This window comes from Lepeophtheirus salmonis, chromosome 2 (genome assembly GCF_016086655.4).
Source record: "Lepeophtheirus salmonis chromosome 2, UVic_Lsal_1.4, whole genome shotgun sequence".
Taxonomy (NCBI): domain Eukaryota; kingdom Metazoa; phylum Arthropoda; class Copepoda; order Siphonostomatoida; family Caligidae; genus Lepeophtheirus; species Lepeophtheirus salmonis.
This window is the reverse complement of record NC_052132.2, coordinates 22023867-22042120: the sequence shown is the minus strand read 5'-3', so window position 1 is coordinate 22042120 and position 18254 is coordinate 22023867. Positions and strand designations below refer to the sequence as shown.

The 18254-nt window shown below is 31.9% G+C and overlaps 1 protein-coding gene across 3 annotated transcripts in view; it reads left to right on the top strand.

Moving 5' to 3' along the window:
- The window catches only part of LOC121132634 (uncharacterized), a 225924-nt gene that overhangs the window by 200173 nt on the left and 7497 nt on the right, over positions 1–18254 (top strand). For all 3 annotated transcript variants that reach the window (XM_071886701.1, XM_071886699.1, XM_071886702.1), the window contains 2 exons: positions 12562–12641; positions 13872–13911. In XM_071886701.1, the coding sequence (XP_071742802.1) occupies positions 12562–12641; positions 13872–13911 (120 nt within the window). The remainder of the gene's footprint in view (positions 1–12561; positions 12642–13871; positions 13912–18254) is intronic.

The following is an 18254-nucleotide window of genomic DNA, read 5'->3' as shown; positions in this document are numbered from 1 at the left end:
TGAAAATCATTAAAAATATTTTGAACAAACTTAAAAAGTTAGAACATAACTTAATTATTATTTGAAAGCTGTATTGAATGATATAATTCATAATGAGATCTACCTCTCTTGATAGTTTCGGCCACGCGGTGGCAGAAGCTTTGACAGTCCCAGGCGACCTATCCAGATCCAGCATTACCATTGAACTGGTTCTGGTTTTGTACTTTTAATTTATAGTCCCTGGATGAATACATTAGCCCAAGGAAGAAATTACAACTACCAACAAGACCCACAAGGCTAAAAAAAGTGCAGGATGTCTTGGACACAAAATACCATCACTTTTGGAGGCAAGATTTTGGTCTTGCAAACAGATCAGACCTTAACCTTTGCAATTTCAATCTTGGACTTCAAACATGAAGCCTGTGCCAAGTATCATTCTTTGTTGGAGGCCTTAAAGAAGTCCATTACCCTCACAATGACAAAGTTTGATCAGCACGAGGTTGTCCGGGCCTGCCAATGCTTTCTTTGATGTGTAGCCAAGGTTATCAAGAGAGGCAGATCAAATTATGAATAATTGAAATTAATTAAATGTACCTTTCAAATAGTAAAAAAAAAATATGGTTCAACTCAATCTAGTTCGTTTCTTATATGCCTTTAAATATTTTCCAAATTTAACTGGACCACCCTGTACATTTCCTCCCCTATGAAGAAGAAAAAAAAACGATCTAAAGAAAGAGTATGTTATAATCTCCACTGCCTTCTTTCTTTTTTAATCAAGTAAAACACACTTAAAAGACACAACCACGTTTCTTTGATATTTTCTAATATCCCACAAACATAAAATTGTATAAAAATATATATTGTACATGGTGCACAAGCTATCTACGTCACCACTTTGGCACCCTCCATTGGGCAAATGTGCCACTTAGATAGCTGATTTTTTAGATAAATTGTTCAAATTTGCACCATTTGAAAAAAAAATGGAATTATTTAACGAATTTGTTGTCCCAAATATTTGGAAAAGGCATGGAAGCCTGCTTGGAATCTGCATCGTGAGCGCCAACATAACAATTCTCGAACTCTTGGACTCAGTGAGACTTTCATTAGTTAGGAGCAAATTTGAGGTCTCTGAAGAACATGGCTCTCTACCACACCACGAAAAAAAGTTTCGAATTCCTTCAAAATAATTTTGCCGACAACATCTCTTCGGACTTTTGGCCTCCAAACTTCTCAGATCTAAATCTGATGGATTCTTTGTGTGGTTTAAGATCGAAAGACATACCAACCGAACCCACTCCTAACACCAACAATGAACTTATCAGATAAAGAATGAATTCCAGGATTTGCCAAGAGACCAAGTGGTGAAGGCCTGCTCGCAGTTTCGACTTCGTATAGAGGTTTTAACTGAGGCTGGAGGTGTTTTTATTAATTAAAATAATTCAGAATTCCTTAAGCTTTCAGAATCAGTTTTTATTTTTTCAATTTGATAGCTAGTTTGAGAGCAAATTGCGTTTAAATAAAAATCATTTTTGTGGTACATATAATTTGCGCATCCTGTATATATTGGAAAGTCTAGGAATTCAATTATACAAATATGTAATGCCTTTTTTTCTCTTTCTCTTAATAGAAATAAATGATTGTATGGTAGAAGTAGATCCCCAAATTAAGATCATATTTCATCTTTGATAGTAGTAATCTATATAAATAGATTCGTACGTTCATTTCTTCTATTACTATTATTTTTTAAAAACCACAACAAAGTAAAGTAAATAAAACCTCCCTTGCTTTAATATGAATGCAGGGACGTATACTAAAATCGGAATAAATTTCTGCGTCATCCAGATCCCCTTTGAGTGCATCACGACCAAGTTTTTCCTACACATAAAAGATGTTGGATAACTAATTAATCTAAATTTCCGCGATGTAAAAATGTTTTTTAAACTGGCCATTTCTTTATTTTGGAAATGTTCATATGAAGAATTAACCTTCTTTTCCTTAGTAGTTGTCATTATTATTTCATTCCTGAGTAGTGAAAGATGGAGAGTAGCCTCGAAGATCAGTTGCAGAGTTAAAATATTAAGTCCTTGTTGGACTAAGAGTAGAATTGGGCATCGACATCGGAGTAATTCTTGACAATGTCCTTTTTTATATCCTTTTCTCCTTTCTCCCTTGTCACAGCTGATTATAGCTGATCTCCTTCAAATATACTTCAAATTGTGATGGTTACCACTTTTATTTTCGGTTTCTTTATTTTAATATCCCCATTGTACACTCGATTTTCATCACTGATGATTGCTCATAAAGTAGTGTTTTGTTAACTTCAAAACATCATAATTCTTTGAACACAATATGAAATGCAACCAAAAAGAGGTGGTTCAGCGTTTTGGTAGTATGCACGTCGAAGATGAGGTCTTTTGTCTTTTGTTGTTGCATCGACATGCAACAACAAAAGAGTCAATGCGCGTGCAGGCTGCAGAGACCGTTAGAATCTCTATCCGGACTTCCTAAAACATTCGTTACACCCCCATATATCCAAAATTTCTGCAACAACAATATGGTTGACTTCTGGCGTGTATCCATGGCCCTTCTCTGTCATAAAGTCCCTGTACTTTACAGTTTAAGTGTCTTGGAGATGAATGTCTATTACACCTCTCATCCAAATTGGATTCACTCTGAGCTGCCATCATGACAACGTGGTACGCCATGGACACGAAATTCTTCATGAAGAGCTGTCAATATCATTACTGACGTGTCGAGTCTATTAAGGCTATGAAGGAGGACATATAGAATAAAAAATATAGCTAAATATAGTTTTTAAGCATTGGTGTTGAGTTGTTCTTTTTTGATTTCATAAAAATCAGTTTTTCGATGTTTAGTCATAAGTTTTGAGTCTCCCTCTCTGTGTAGGTAGTCCCTTCCATACTAAATAAAAATTATCTCTTGAATATTCTATAAATTAACCTATAAAATTTAAGTTGTGAGGCCAATTCGGTTTTTCCATTTTACAAGCCTATGTCAGCATTATTTATTGTCCAATTACATGCAAAATGAACTAATAAAAATTATACCCAAAGATAATGATTTTATTGTATAATTAAGGTAAGAATATTTTTATCTCACGGAGTTCCTCCACCACACAGACTAATTATACATTTATTAAGTACATACCTACTTTAAACTGCTCTTACTTTTTAAGGACTTTTTTTTTTTTACATAAAGACATAAATTACACTTAAGGGCCTTTAATATATATGTGTATAATAGTAGATAAAGCCTTTCCTATTTTGTCTATATTATAATGTATATTAGACTGTTTCGTTTTCGGGTTAATTCTCCTAGCCCTGCAAACAAAACTTTTCTACGGACGTCCATCAAAAAACTTTGAATTTCCCTAAAAATTTGAGGCATGTCAGGCATTTTTAACGCAGTACTGGCCATTATAATTGAGATAATTTTTGGTCCAAATAGGCAGTGCATAGGGTTCTAGATAATTTTGTTCCGAGGAGATTTTACTGCTGGGCATATGTGCTGGCGTTTTATGCTTTTATATTCTCGGTTCGAACTTTAATCTCGATCAGATTAATATATAGCTAGGAGAAGAAGAAGAAAAAAGGGGGAAAAATCAATATGATTGACTTATCATTAATCAACTAGTGATTAATGTAATAGGTAAAGTAAAAAGTTATGTGCGTTTTTCCTCTTTATTTTGACAATAAAATGAATTTAGTTAGGATTATCCGATTTAGATGGTTCCAACCCGTTTTCTCGCTAATCTTCAGTTCCTCAGTACGCACATGCCGGTTCAACTCTACTTTTTCCATTATTCTATCTATACGTCCATTTTATCAGAGCTGAATCGTTGGAACCATCGCTTTGCTGTAGCATTCGATACCATATTGTGTCCATGAACAGCAATTAATTTATTTAGTCCTTATTTCACTTTTTTCTTCTTTTCCTAATAATATTATGAATATGAGCGAGATACAAAGGTAAAGTCTATATTTCATGAGGCAATTTATCCTCGAGAAAAAATTACCAGCGGCAAAAATGTTCTATCATCTTCTTCTACGTCTAATAAAAAAGTGTCTTTCTACGTGGGAAATATCACAAAGGGAGGGCACAGCTGGCATTCCGGCACGAAACAAATCAGCGTCTTGTTATTATTTGCTTGACATTTAAAACACTTTTTCTTGTCTGATTGGATCATTACAAATATCATTTGAAAGCTGAAATTCTAAACTTTAAAACATTGAATGTGCCTTGCTAACCAAGGGAGAGAACTTCTTACTATTTTGCAGTGGGCAAATCGATAAGGAGTGTATATTAATTTTTGGAGAAGAAAGTAGGATTTTTGCCCTTGTTATTTACAAATATTGGGCTTGCGACAGAACTTTTAAGTACTGCCTAAGTATTTATTATCAGTCTTTACAATAAGAGTCGTTATAGGTCAAACATGTATATCTTGTCTTTTTACATTACTTATATCTAAATCATAAGAGGCATACCTTCACCTTTTCTTAGATTTGAAGGGACTAAATGAAGCTCTAGAATCGGAATCCTTAATGATTGATTTTGAGAAAGCCCTCTTGAATTCATTTGGTAAAGTTGTCCATGTAAAGAAATGAATTAAGAAGGACTTAAATTGAAGGAAGACCCATTTTAAAAACGAAAAAATATAGATACAAAGATACATTTATCCTTTTATACATATAAAAGAGCTACAATTCCTTGGGTGAATCTTCCGGTCACCCAAATTTCCAATTATGGCTATTTTCCTGGGGAAGTTTTCTGATAGCATTTCTCAACTTTAAACGTTCTGAAATGCCTCAAAAATTGCCCAGATTAGTTTTTTTTGGAGTTTCTATGGTAGAAAAGGTTTTTTGTAGAGAAAAATATATTAACCCCATAACGGAAAAGTATAATGCATATAAATACACTATATAAAATATAATTCTCAGTGAGCAATAAAAACCTTTCCCTCTTATTTAACATGACGTAATTAAATCACTTAATCAAAGTAGGTAGTCATTTGTTAATTACTTTAAAAGTAATGTTCAATTAACTATATACAATACATATTAATTATAATCTATCTATCTAATGCATCATAAGTTAATTATAACTTTTTTTTTTGGATGTAAATATGGTTCTCAAAAGGCTAAACAAGTCATTCGTTGAGTCAAACAATAATAAACACAACAGAAAATCATATTTGAATCTTTATTACGTCATCTCTTCACCTTTTCTCCAAAATGAGGCCAGGTATTATATAGTGGCGAGCAGATAAGATATTAGTTATTTTATACATATTAATCATTTCAAAAATAATATCAACAATTTTTAAATAATGTGAGGATCAACGAGTAAATTGAATACTTTTTGTCATTATATCTTGTAACCATGAATAATTCATTATATACCCAGTGGTCTATTAAAATCTAAACAATTTTAATATTAAACTACAAAAGGATATAATCTATTAATTAACAGTAGAATTCAACAAAATTATTACTATGAATAGACGTGTGTCTGAGTTCTCTTAATCATTAATGTAACCGCCCTTAGGGGCAATGATTGCCTCCAGGCGTCAGCGGAAGGCCTGGCACCCGCTGCAGACGTAGTCCTATGTATTGGTGTCCCAGTGCTGACAAAAATGGCTTTGAGGGCCTCAGTGTTTGGATGACGGAACCTGCAGGCCTTCACTTCGACATTCACTGAAAGGTGGAGTCGAAAAGGGTTCCCATCAGGGCTGTCAAAAGACTTGAAAAGAACTAAAAAGATTTTTTTCATAGATGGGTGTCAAAAGTGACCTCTCCACCATGACAAGGCTCTTTAAACCTACTTTTTATAGCTCTCTTGATAGTTTGAAATCTCTTGCATGAACCCTCATGGACTTTAGGGGCTGAGCTTTTTTCTTTTACTCTTTCGGGTCCAGTTTGGTCTATTTGACAGAGCCCTTCTTCCTTTTCAACGTTTTAGACTTGCTGATGGCGTGTGGAGACGCCCATCTGCGAATAGAAATATGTCGATCATGTGTAAGTCTCCTTTCCTCGACTAGTACGTAAGCTAGAGATGAGCTATGAGCTTTGTATTGTTCTATAAGTAATTGTTAATGCTTTAATATATCGAAATATGAATTAATTTCAATCACTCAATCTTAATTGATTATTGAATTAATAAGTGTTTAGATTTCAATAAACCAAGCAGTATAGAATATAGTAGTTGGAGAAATGAATATTAATTTTTTTGACTCTAAAGGACAGATTATTCCTAATTATTATCAAATTATATATATTCCATACTGAATAAGACATCCTTTATTCCCCTTTCATCTCTCTGTTTCATTGTTGGGTTGGATAATCTTTGTTTTAAACCACAATAACGAAATTTAGAATTGGTTAAACTAATGAACTAATGAAACGTCATCCCAAAAATTGAATTCCAACATTAAAATCTAATACTTTATTTAATTTTTTTGCCTTAAGTAAGTCGGTTCACAGATCTATAAAATTGGAGCCAACAAATACACCAGCAGAGTCCTTCCATGCGGCAACTGCTCAATCATGCTCTATTATATAGATTCATTTTGGACAGTGCTGATTTGCTGGGTAAATCCAGGCCTTTAATCTTTTCTTTCTGATATTACCAAAGATACCTATTCCCTTATTTACTAATTTATTCATTAGGTCCAAGGAAGTTAAATAAATTAGACTACTATAGCGAATTTCTTATTATGACTCCCCACACGTACTTTGAAAAAACGGTACATACTTTTTCAAGGCCAAAAATAGTTCATATTGAGATACGCATTATTTTGTAAAATGTAGATCGTTATTGTACATAATATTAGACCAAGTTTATAAATATAAAACCCATTTTACTAGCCAAGATTTGTAGACCGACAATGACATTTCAATATGATTTGACATTGTGAGCAATAACTAACTTTATGGAGTTAAAAGCTATGGAAATAAATCCCACAAAATAATGTCTAAAAACCAAGTACAACATACGAGTTACAACAATCTGAAACATTTTAAATGATTTAGTTGAAAAACATCAGCTACCTAAAAAATGATTTTTTTTACTTTTCTAAAGAATACGTTGGGCAGTAATGGGTAAGTTATTAACGCCCTGTTCCTCAACATAATGAAACCTTCCATTTAATTTCTTAATATTCCAAAATGCTACACATAAAACATATTTTCTCTCTATTTTAATAGAGAGAGGAATTATTTAGTATCTATAAAGAATTTGGATACACTTGTAATAAATCACAATACCTAAACAAGCAATACAGACACATGGCCTCCAATAATTTTAAATAATTACTTTAGTAAAGAAATACCGATATTGGATGGTTGAGCTATTCATTTAAAAATCAAACTCATCAATATTCCACGTACTTTTTTTAATTTTGTTTATCCAAACCATTTTTCATTACATCCCTTTAAATTCTTGTATGTACAATATTGTTTTAAACTATTGAAATTCAATATAAAAATTAAATCGCATGATATTCATAGTTCTGTTATATATATATTATACATAAAGGATCTTTTATAAACAAAATAGGAAAAAATTAAAGCTATTACTAAAAGGAGGAAAATAAGAAATGAAATATTTTCCTTAAATAAATGGCATTCTATAAATGCTTAAAATATTTCAAAACAAAAAAAAAAGTCTTTTTCAAGTATGTTTATTTATTATATGCATGAACCTTAAAGAACCAAGTGTTTTAAATAGCAAGGCGGGGGGGGGATATCAATCCTTAAGAAGCTGTGATTGACACTTTAATTACTTAAATGTCAGTCAATCTTACTTTCAAACTGTAGCAAAATAAATTATGTATAGTAAAAAAAGGTATATTTGTCAACTCACTTGACAATATTTAATTGCAGAATTACATCTACTTATGTATGGAAATATACAGAATATAAATGGAACGATATGATTATACCAGGTGCGTATTTCAAATCGGAACACTTATAAAGGAGAAGAATCAGAAACACTCATGAAAAAGACTGACAATTCCTTTCACCCACCGAGATCCTTTAAATCTGAACATTTACTAATTCAATGATAAATTAAGATTGTCTTATCATATGTTATTTCATATTTTAGATATAATAAAGTATAAGCAATTACTTACAAAACAATACAAAGCTCATAGCTCATCTCTACCTTACGTACAAGTCGAGAAAAGGACACTTGAACGGGAAAACAAATTTCCATTCACGCACTCCAAGCAGTTGGGTGTCTCCAGGACCACCATATACACTGTCTGCCATTTTGAAACGTTGGAGAAGAAGAAACGCTCTGTCAAAAAAGCCAAATTAGAGCCAGAGGAGTTAAAGAAAAACAGCCCGGACCAATTCCATCAAGTCCATGAGGGATTATGCAAGAAACCTCGGTCTTCCACACCAGACTGTCCAGATTGCTATCAAAAAAGTGGATGGGAAGAGCCTTGTCATGGTAGAGAGGCCACTTTTGACACCAGTAATGATAGAAACTCGTCTCTCCGTTGCAAGAGTCTTTTGAGTTCTTTTCAAGTCTTTTTTGACACTTTTGGCCCCCTACAGCTCTGAAGCCAACTCCCTTGACTATAACTTTTGGGTGCATGTCGAGGGAAATGCCTGCAGTGTACGTCATCCACACACAATGCCCTCAAAGGCATTGGCAGCAAGCACATCATGCCAAAGAAATACATCGGTATCGGGTGCCAGGCCTTCCACCTTCACTTGGAAGCCATTATTGGCGCTAAAGGTGCCTACATTAATGATTAGGATACCTCAAACACACATTTATAAGTAGTATTAATTTTGTTGAAATTTAATTTTAATCAATAAATTTTATATTGTTGAAGTTTAAAAATCAAATTGTTCAGAATTTAATGGACCATTCAGTATAATAGAATAAATTATATAAATATTAAAAAGTAAGATGGTTCTTGGAAAATTGCACAAGAGAAAATTGCCATTGAGGAAAATTGCGCACAATAAAATAGCCAGAAAAAAAATTTCTTTCAAAAAATCAACTCTATCGTACAACCCGAGATTTATATAAATGCTTGAGGCTACATTTTATCCCCAATACTTGTTAGTTTGCTCCTTAAATAATAAATACAATTCTTTATTTATCTTCATAATGCATTATTTAGGATTACTTCGTAACGTTTGTTATATGTGGAAACATTGAGATTCTTAAATTGGGTAATGGAAGTAAAAAGGTTAAGAGCCACTGCTTTAAAATGTATCATGCATGAGAAAAATGTTTGATAGAAGATACAAAATAAGTAACCATGAAATAATTAATTATTTTTAATACTCTTCAATTCTAAATTAATAGGAATAGTCTTACCTGTAAGAATATGTTCATAACAGGCTCAAAAACTGTATGCATGAATATACTAATATAAGTATTTGATCACTATACCTAAGAATTGTGTTTGCTTGTATAAACTTTTGGTAAGAAAAACTTATTTTTTAGATATAAAGTTCCAAGAGCAAGGAGAAAAATAGAAAAACTAAGATTTTCTTATATATTTTTTTATTTGAAAAAAAAAACCTATTCTGTATTCCAAGTCTATAAAACTACAAAAGAAAATGTGAGTTAATATTTTATATACACATATATATTCAAAAATGTCCTTGAAATAAAAAAATTTGCACAATAACAAAAAAAGTATTCTGTTTTAGAAGAAATTTATCGTTTTTTGTAAAATTTTATTTGTTTTTAAAGTATTACCTTTAAAAACTCAAGACTAATCTTATTACAGCTTCATTAATATTAATTATATAAGTGTAAAATTTAATCCATAATTTTAAAATACTAAATTATATAAATATAACAAACTTAAAATATAATTCATAATTTATCAAACAAATAGTGAAGGGGAAATGAATCGTTTATATTTGATTGGGTTCTAAGAATATTATCCTCCAGAATATTGTCATCGGAAAATTCCACGCAGTTATACTTTACACAGAGTGTAACTTTATTATTTTATCTCAATTTAATCAATTATTACAACCTCTTTGCGCGGGCTAATCTGATTTTTATGAAGTCAACCCGAGCTGACATATATGAAGAGCTCTTTTATGGATTTTTGTGTCATTTCGAATTAGTATGCCGGAACAAGAAGTGAAACAAAGAAGGGTAATCGATTTGTAAAACATGCAAATTTCACCAGGGATAATTTGTCAATCGGGGACGTCAGTAAGACTCTTGTCTGTCGATTACAGAAGTGATTACGGGAATAGGTTTATAAAAACGCAATCATGAATCATAATGAATGTGTCAGACGTCTTAAATGGGATAATTTACACGAAATTATTGCCACAATTATCCATTTTGATCCAACGAGGTCGATAAGATTCATTGGACGAAAACTTTGCGTTTGGGATACGAACATCCGTCGCCATATGGCACATTTGGGATTCAAATTTTTTATTAGGAGCCAGAAGCCTCTTCTCTCTCAAATCATAAGAAATAGAAGTCTTGAGAGATCCTGATGGCTTTTGAATTGGACGTAACAAAATGGATTACTCGTCAAAATCTTATCTGAAAAGAAGCTTTTTATGGTCGACCCTTTGCCATAACTGTCCTATCGTTTCTTGTCCCACAAGAAGGATTGAGTTATACATCTATCTTAGGATCTGTAAATATTTTTCCCATCTGCAGAAAAATTGTTGAATATATATAGCGGCCGTCTAACGTATCATTGTAAAAAAGTATTGGCAAATTAGGTGTGGTCCTTTATCGTTCTTAATCCAGCAATGTTTGTTTTTTTAATCGGCTTAGAGGATCCAAGTTTATATTGCACAATCCATTGACCTGGAACATACCTGTGTGATTATACAGGGGTTCTTTTAAGTGGCATTGCTAGTTTTAACCCGTATTAAGGTCCTAAGGTTATTCTAAAGTAGTTTCTTTTGCTTGAAGTGAAATTTGTGAAATTATAGGTTGACTATTTGTTTTGTTGGCCATCCACAAATGAGAAAACTGTCAATAGATCCTTAGATGGGTCAAAACTGGAGAGATAGGTAGATGTATAACTATAAATGTAGTAGAATCGCGAGTTATTTTACGCTGATGCAATATTCCGGAAGGAGCTTTCCTGTGCACAATCCTACGCGAACAATAAATAGATAAAAAAAAATTCCTAATGAGTTTAATAACAACAGTTTGTTTTCACATTACTAGACGTAATGGAAATAGTATAATTTATGAGTACATAATATTGCCATTGATCATCTTACAACATGTGAGGATATCATGCTGTAATAGAATGAGTTTTTTTTTGTTTCTGAAATGGAAACCAATAGTAACTTTGTTGTCTTACATGCTCCTATACAAAGCACAATGCATTATTTTCAATATTTGTATAACATAGTATTTGTACAAAAATAATTTTTGCTTACTCATTGCAAATTAATGAATAGTTACAACAACAATAAAGAATCGTCCAACTATATTTACGTATCATATTTGATATATTAATTATGAAATCCTCGATTTGAGCAGTTTGAAAAAAATTTAATTTTTTAAATTTCGATACATTTTTAGTATCACTACAACCAAAGTGAAAGGTGGAGCAGGCGGCCAAAAAAATTATGCTCTATATGGAGCCAATAAAGTATCAAATGCAAGAGCATGCAGTGGTTCCAACAATTATATTTTGGTAATAGGGACGTTGAAGATGTCAATAAAATAATAGAAATCGTCTAGTTGGACCGGCATGTGAGAACTTATTCAATTTCCCAGGAACTAAAAATTACCCAAAAAACCATTTGGAACCATTTAAATTTGTTAATCTTAACTGTATTTATTTTATTTTCAAAATAAAGTGAAAACACGCTCAGAACTTTTTACTTTACCTACGATACAAAAGTCCGATTTAATGATCATTGTCAGAGAAATTTGTCAAAATGTCGAGTTCATTAGCAATAACACATTCCAAATTTGTGGAATGGGTTTCCTATTGCATCTGCATAAATAAATTATCGCCTGCTTTTTTGCTGATGATGGCTTCCATCTTAAGAGCCTATTTCTTCCATGTAAAATATTTCATCTATTTAAAAAATGTTATCTCAAATAACGTTGACTATAGGTCGATTTTTGATGGAAAAACGGGAAAAGTAGTATTGTTTATTTTGTGGAGTATCATTTCATAGTTTTACTTTGCCTCTTTGTCCGATACTCCAGCAAACATCGACTTAAAGACTAACAACAAACGAGACTTTCAATTTGGAAGGGTTTATAAGTTCTACTTTCCCTGTTGTTCCATCCAAAAATGACTTTACAAGTGTAGTTTTATTACATTTAGATACATTTTAAATTTATCCATTTTTTTTAAATCTGCAAATTCTGATCACGCATTTTCCTAGAGGGCATTATAGAACTAAACTAACATATGGAAAGATTTTTATCCTATTCTGTAATAGTTAAAATACTGAGATTTAATACCAATGAGTGATTGAAGGTCTAATAAAATATACACATAAAACAATTGGCAATCGTTTTAGATCCAAGGATTTTTCATCTGTATTGAATTATTTTCTTTTATATTTTTTTATATAGATTGAAGAAATTGGAACTAAGACTCCTGGAGGTACAAATGAAAAACTTGGCAGACGACCTTCCCATCGAAAAAATAAAAGGTAGGTACTTTCTAATACAGCAAAAAAAAAAACACATTTAGATTACTTTTCACTTCATTATTGTAATTTTTTTGACCGTTTATTTTATATTTTAACTATTACTTCTTCATTAGAAATTAATGATAAAAATCAGTCAATTGTTTGAAGAAGTGAAACATTATTTACATTGAATTTTAAAAAATAAACTATGGTTTACCTATAATTATATAGAGTTGATCTTATCTAGTGGTGCAAATTTCATCATTTTCAATTTTTCAAGAGTAAAATTTAAACAAGAGTTTTTGTTTAGACAAATTCATATACTCCATGCTATTTTTATTCAATATGTGAGTCCTCATGCTAATAATTGTATCAATATGTAGCGTAAATCTCTTGCTGGCCTTGAGTAGTAGTACTACTACTACTATTACTACCGAGAGTAGTCTGACTCGAACTTGATCCACTCCTTCTTGATGGAAGCCTCTAGAGACTGGGCACATCCTCTCTTCCTGACCCACCTAGATAGTGTAGTCCTAGGAGTTCGCGTATGGAGAGGAAGGTGGCCACATGTTGAGGTCCCAAATTTCCGGAAAGTTTTCTCCCAGGAAGGCCTGGGTCTTAGCTTTGTGATGACACGGATCTCCGTCTCCAGTGAAGACAAATTTACTTATAACTTTTTTTTCTGGCCAAAGGTAGCACTTTCCTATCCAGAAGTTTCATGTAAGCATCTGCATTGATCCTCTCTATAAAAATGGGAGGCAGACTTTGCTTGTGTTGGTTACAACATCCAAGACCATGATTCCGGCTGGATTTTTTATTCTGAAGACATGTCTAACTGAAGCTGATCCAAGCGAGATATCCTGCGTGAGAGAGGCTTCAAAATTTAACTTCTTTGTTGCCCTATTTTACTCGTTCTCGTTTGTTCTAAATTGAGACGAAACTTTACATCAGGAATCTTGAGTGACAAAACTTATCCTTCACCGAGTTCGAATACAATCGACGAATAAATGCCCGATTTATAAAAACTGAAATTAAGTGTTCAACTAGATAAAATCACCCCTGTACTTTACTCAATAGTTTTGTAATCTAATTGGTGAACTTAGAAATTTTTTATCGCGGAATTTTTTTTTTCTTTATATTTTAACTTTTATTTTATACGTTTGTTTTTATCAAAATGAGTTTAAAAAACTGTCAAAAAATTAAGAGACAGAAACGAGCTAAATTTTTTATATAATATATATATTTTTTCAGCTTGATCCGAATATTTGCACTTACGAAATCTCGAAGAAAGGTAAAATCAATTTTCATAATGTTACTGTATGATTCGTATTATTTTAGTTGTAGTAAATTAATCTATTGAATTTGTACTTTATTTTGATCTCTTTTGGCTTATAATTTATAATTATTTATTAGAAAACTTATGAATTGCATACTTTTGAATAGAACGAACAAAATGCTTAAAAATAAACGTCTGAACATCATCTCGTAAAAAAAGTAAACTATAAATGAGAGCTTAGTTAGTAAGAAAATAATAAATAAAACTAGCTAAAACCTATGATCCCAAGCAAGAGAGAGAACTATGGAGCAGGTTGATAATTGAGTTTATCACTTTACAACACAAAGGTTCTCTGGTCACCAAACTTTTTTATTTATTATTATTTTGTTCTTACACTTAAATATCTCACCAGCTACATAAAAATATATACAGAAATAAGCATTTCACTCTAAAGTTAAAGCTATGGGCTAAAATTACATCGCATCGTCACAAAAATTTACAAAAAAATACACATGTAAAACTGATGAAACCATAACTATCGGAGGTAAAAAAAATACTGCTTTCAGAGTAAAACTAAAACAATTGATGAAATACTAAAAACAATCCCCAAATTAACATTTTAGATTGTCTTAAATCCTTTCCAAGGGCTTTAAATGGTTTCTTTTATTTGACGGAATTTACTTAATTTTATCTCAAGTTTAAGTCCACAAATTAGACGGTAATTTAATTGAAATTGCTGCTTATATTGCAGGTGTTGCAAAAAACAATTGATCTCCGCTCCTCTTACTGTAAAACATCATTATTTTTTATTGGGTTTGCTATTAAGGCTTTAGAGTTTAGTAAAACAAAATTTAAACCCTTGTTTTCCAATGAGACTCCTCAGTTTTTTTTTTCCGAAATCCCAAACAAAATAAACTTTTGGCAACGTTAGTATAAACATGTTCTTATCCTTTGATATTTAGCTTTACCAAGTTTATGAAATAACCACAGTGGGGCAACACTAAGGCATGTATAATTTCATTAAAAATTTTACTACAATCCTTTAAGGTATTCACCGAACTTCTCGAAAAGATGAAGCTCTTTCCTGACCAACTTATCAAAGCCTGTAGGAATCCTGGACCTTTTATGAACATGCGGAGTAGATAAAAAATAGGACGTTAGTAATTTTTAGTTCAATTTTGTTTATGTTTTTATACATACCATAAAATCTGTCTTTTAGATCAATATTTGAAACGAAGCCTTCAAGAGTATCATAGTCATTTTTACCAGGTGGCATACTTTCGGATATTCATTAAGTAAGAATGAGTCTGAAATAAATAGAACAGCGAACCTATTTTTCCCTCTTCAAATGTCCTGTTAAGGGTCTACGAAGTGTTGTATGAGTATTGTATAAACTCATGCAATATCCAGTTTTTTTGTAGGACAAATATTAGAGTATGTTGAGAATTGACTTTAAAATCAAGTGAAATACAAATTGTTCATTAAAAAGAAGGTTCAAAATATTACTTTCAATACATAATCAAAATTTATGAATAAATTATCTTCAAATGGATTAAATTTTTAAAATATTAACCTTCTTCTCCCTAAAACGGACACTGATTGTTACAAGTGTCCATTTTCCTAAAATCAAAAAATCAACCCTATAATATATCATTGAAAAGCTATCAGTTAGCTTGACAATACCTTTATTTTTTGTTTGTTTTTTTAAAACTTTTGGTTAGATGAAGTTGCACTAATTATATAAGTTTACATCATGCAATTATATTTACTTCGTCTTACATCGGAATCTTCTTGAAGTCCATATACATTATGTACATTACATTATATATATTATATTTCCTTCTCCAGGAACGACTGGGGCGCGAACCTATGCACACTTAGTTCAGGTGAATAAATTCTCCAAAGTGTGATGTCCATTAAGCTACGTCGTTCCATTAATTTTTTTCGAATTTCGAATACAGAAAAGTGTCTTATTGATGTAAAAATAATTTTTATAAAATATGAGCTTCATGGAGTAGGCATTTCTTCTATATTTTTGTCATAAAATAAATAATTAAACCTTTATTTTGATCTCTTTTTGGCTTATAATTAATAATTATTTATTAGAAAGCTTATAAATTACATACTTTTGAATAGAACAAACAAAATGCTTAACAACAAACGTCTGAACATAATTTTCTTTTCTTTTTTTAATTTTTTTTGGTGTATATCCGAATCTACGACCCATGCCTTTAAAAAAACAAAAAAACTTTGATATTCGGAGAATCGATCTTTTTTATAAAAAAAATCAATTTATTTATAAAAAACAAGCGTGCCTTCCAGAGCCCAGTAATTTGGTGTGATCAGAATAAAATAAGGCCTTAGGTGCGTAATTCCTAATTCTGAAAAACTTTTATTAATAACTACAGTATGTATCTGTCTCTGTTTTTAAAATACATACCCTATGCTTTTTATCGGCGGATGTACAACTACAATAATATGTTATAGTAGATATGTTCGTTGTAGCCTTTTCTTTTCCATACTGTATGAATAATGTTATGATTTTTATAAACCACATAATAGTTCTTAACTCCAAAAAAATTTCACTTAACACTTTTTAATTAAATTATAAGGGTTTTGCCTTAATATGCTTTAATTAAAAAAAAAAAAAAGTAAGAATGAACATTATCTTTTATAAGTTCATCAAATTTAAGGGATAACCAGTTCTTAGCATCCTAAACAAAGATTTTCCAAGTGTTCCTGTACAGTGTGCTGGCGTTGTTGAACACCGAACTTTGAGCGCCAGTGACACTTGTGCATGTAGGTAGGACTTGTTTGTTGTTTTGGCGATACGGCTTAATCCTTAGACCATCCCTGACCTCCCTACGCATTGTTTCTCAAGGCACACTATTCTTTCTCATGGAGCGCTTCTTTTGCGGTTGATCTTCGACCTCGTTGCGTCGATCAGCCTGGTTGTCCTCATAGACCTCAAGTGACAACTCCTGCCCTGTCATCAACACCCATGGTCTCCTTGTAATACTTGATCGTGTAGTGGACTGATGGCTCGGACAAATTGAGGTCTTTCAGGGCCTTTGTAATAGCCCTACAGCTCTTCCCTTCCAAATGAAGGGATATGATGACGCCCTTCAGGTTCATGATGTCAACGTTAGAGGCTCAAGATCACGTTTTTTAAATTAGTTTGTTACACAACAAACAAAGATGCATTAATCATATGCAACAAAAGACAATTAAAAAATATACACCCGTTTAGGAGAAATATTAAGTTGAAGTTGCGGGCCTAGGATTTATGGGCCACCCTGTAAAGTAAAAAAAAGTATCATGGGAATTTGTTCATTTAGACGTTCATGATTTGTAACATCTTTTTTATTTATCCCTCTTCTTTTATTGATATAATTTAGCCTCAATAGACGAATCAAATAATGAACAACATTCTAGAAATAAGTTCCTGTAATGATAAGCTCTTCTTCTATACCAAATTGGAGCAGTATTTTTTTTAAAATATACTTCGTGAGCCAGTTTCTCCTGAATGTAATTCCTTACTTATCTGTAGAAGAGTATAAAACATGCCCTGGAAAAGCGGATGTGGCTTTTTAGTTGGAAATCTGAACAAGATTTTTTTAATAGCTGTTGTAATTATTACTTATTTCTAGAATTAAACATCTAATCATAAAGTAATGACTATGTGCACATGAAATACGAAGAGTAACAATGAGGATTTACTCGGAGCTTGTAAGTGGAGATCTTTTTTGAACTCAACATGGAGTTGAAAATCAACATCGGAGTAGTTCCTGCCTATATCATTCCTATATATGGAGTGGTATTTGTATTTCTTTCTCTCACTTTTGAAAAGTAATGACAGCTAAGCTGCTCTCCTTCCAAAGATTCATCAAATTGTTAGGGTGAGCACATTCATTTTCGGTTTTATTATGCTTCAATGCTTATAAGCAGTGGCACCTCACAATTATAACTTATGGAGGAGATGGAGCACAATTATTGTTGTAAATTTATTGATGATTCACATTGTCAAATGTGAATTTTCCATTTCATTATAACTAATTATTTATGTACAACACTGGCACGAATGATTTATTTGGCTCAAAAAAGAACAAATGAGCACCAACTACATTTTATTAGCAAATTATTGGAATGAAATAATCAAAAGAAAAATATGAATATAAGCTGGAATATACAGGGAGTTAAGATAAAACTAGCAAACTTTTATGATGCAGCTGTCCGATGGGTCTCTTTTTTTTTTTGCCTACACAAACTTTAGTGAAATTTTGGGTATCATGGCGACAGCTGCTCCACATATAAAGAAGATTGAATTTACTGAGGAGAAACAGCGTTGCCATTATGAT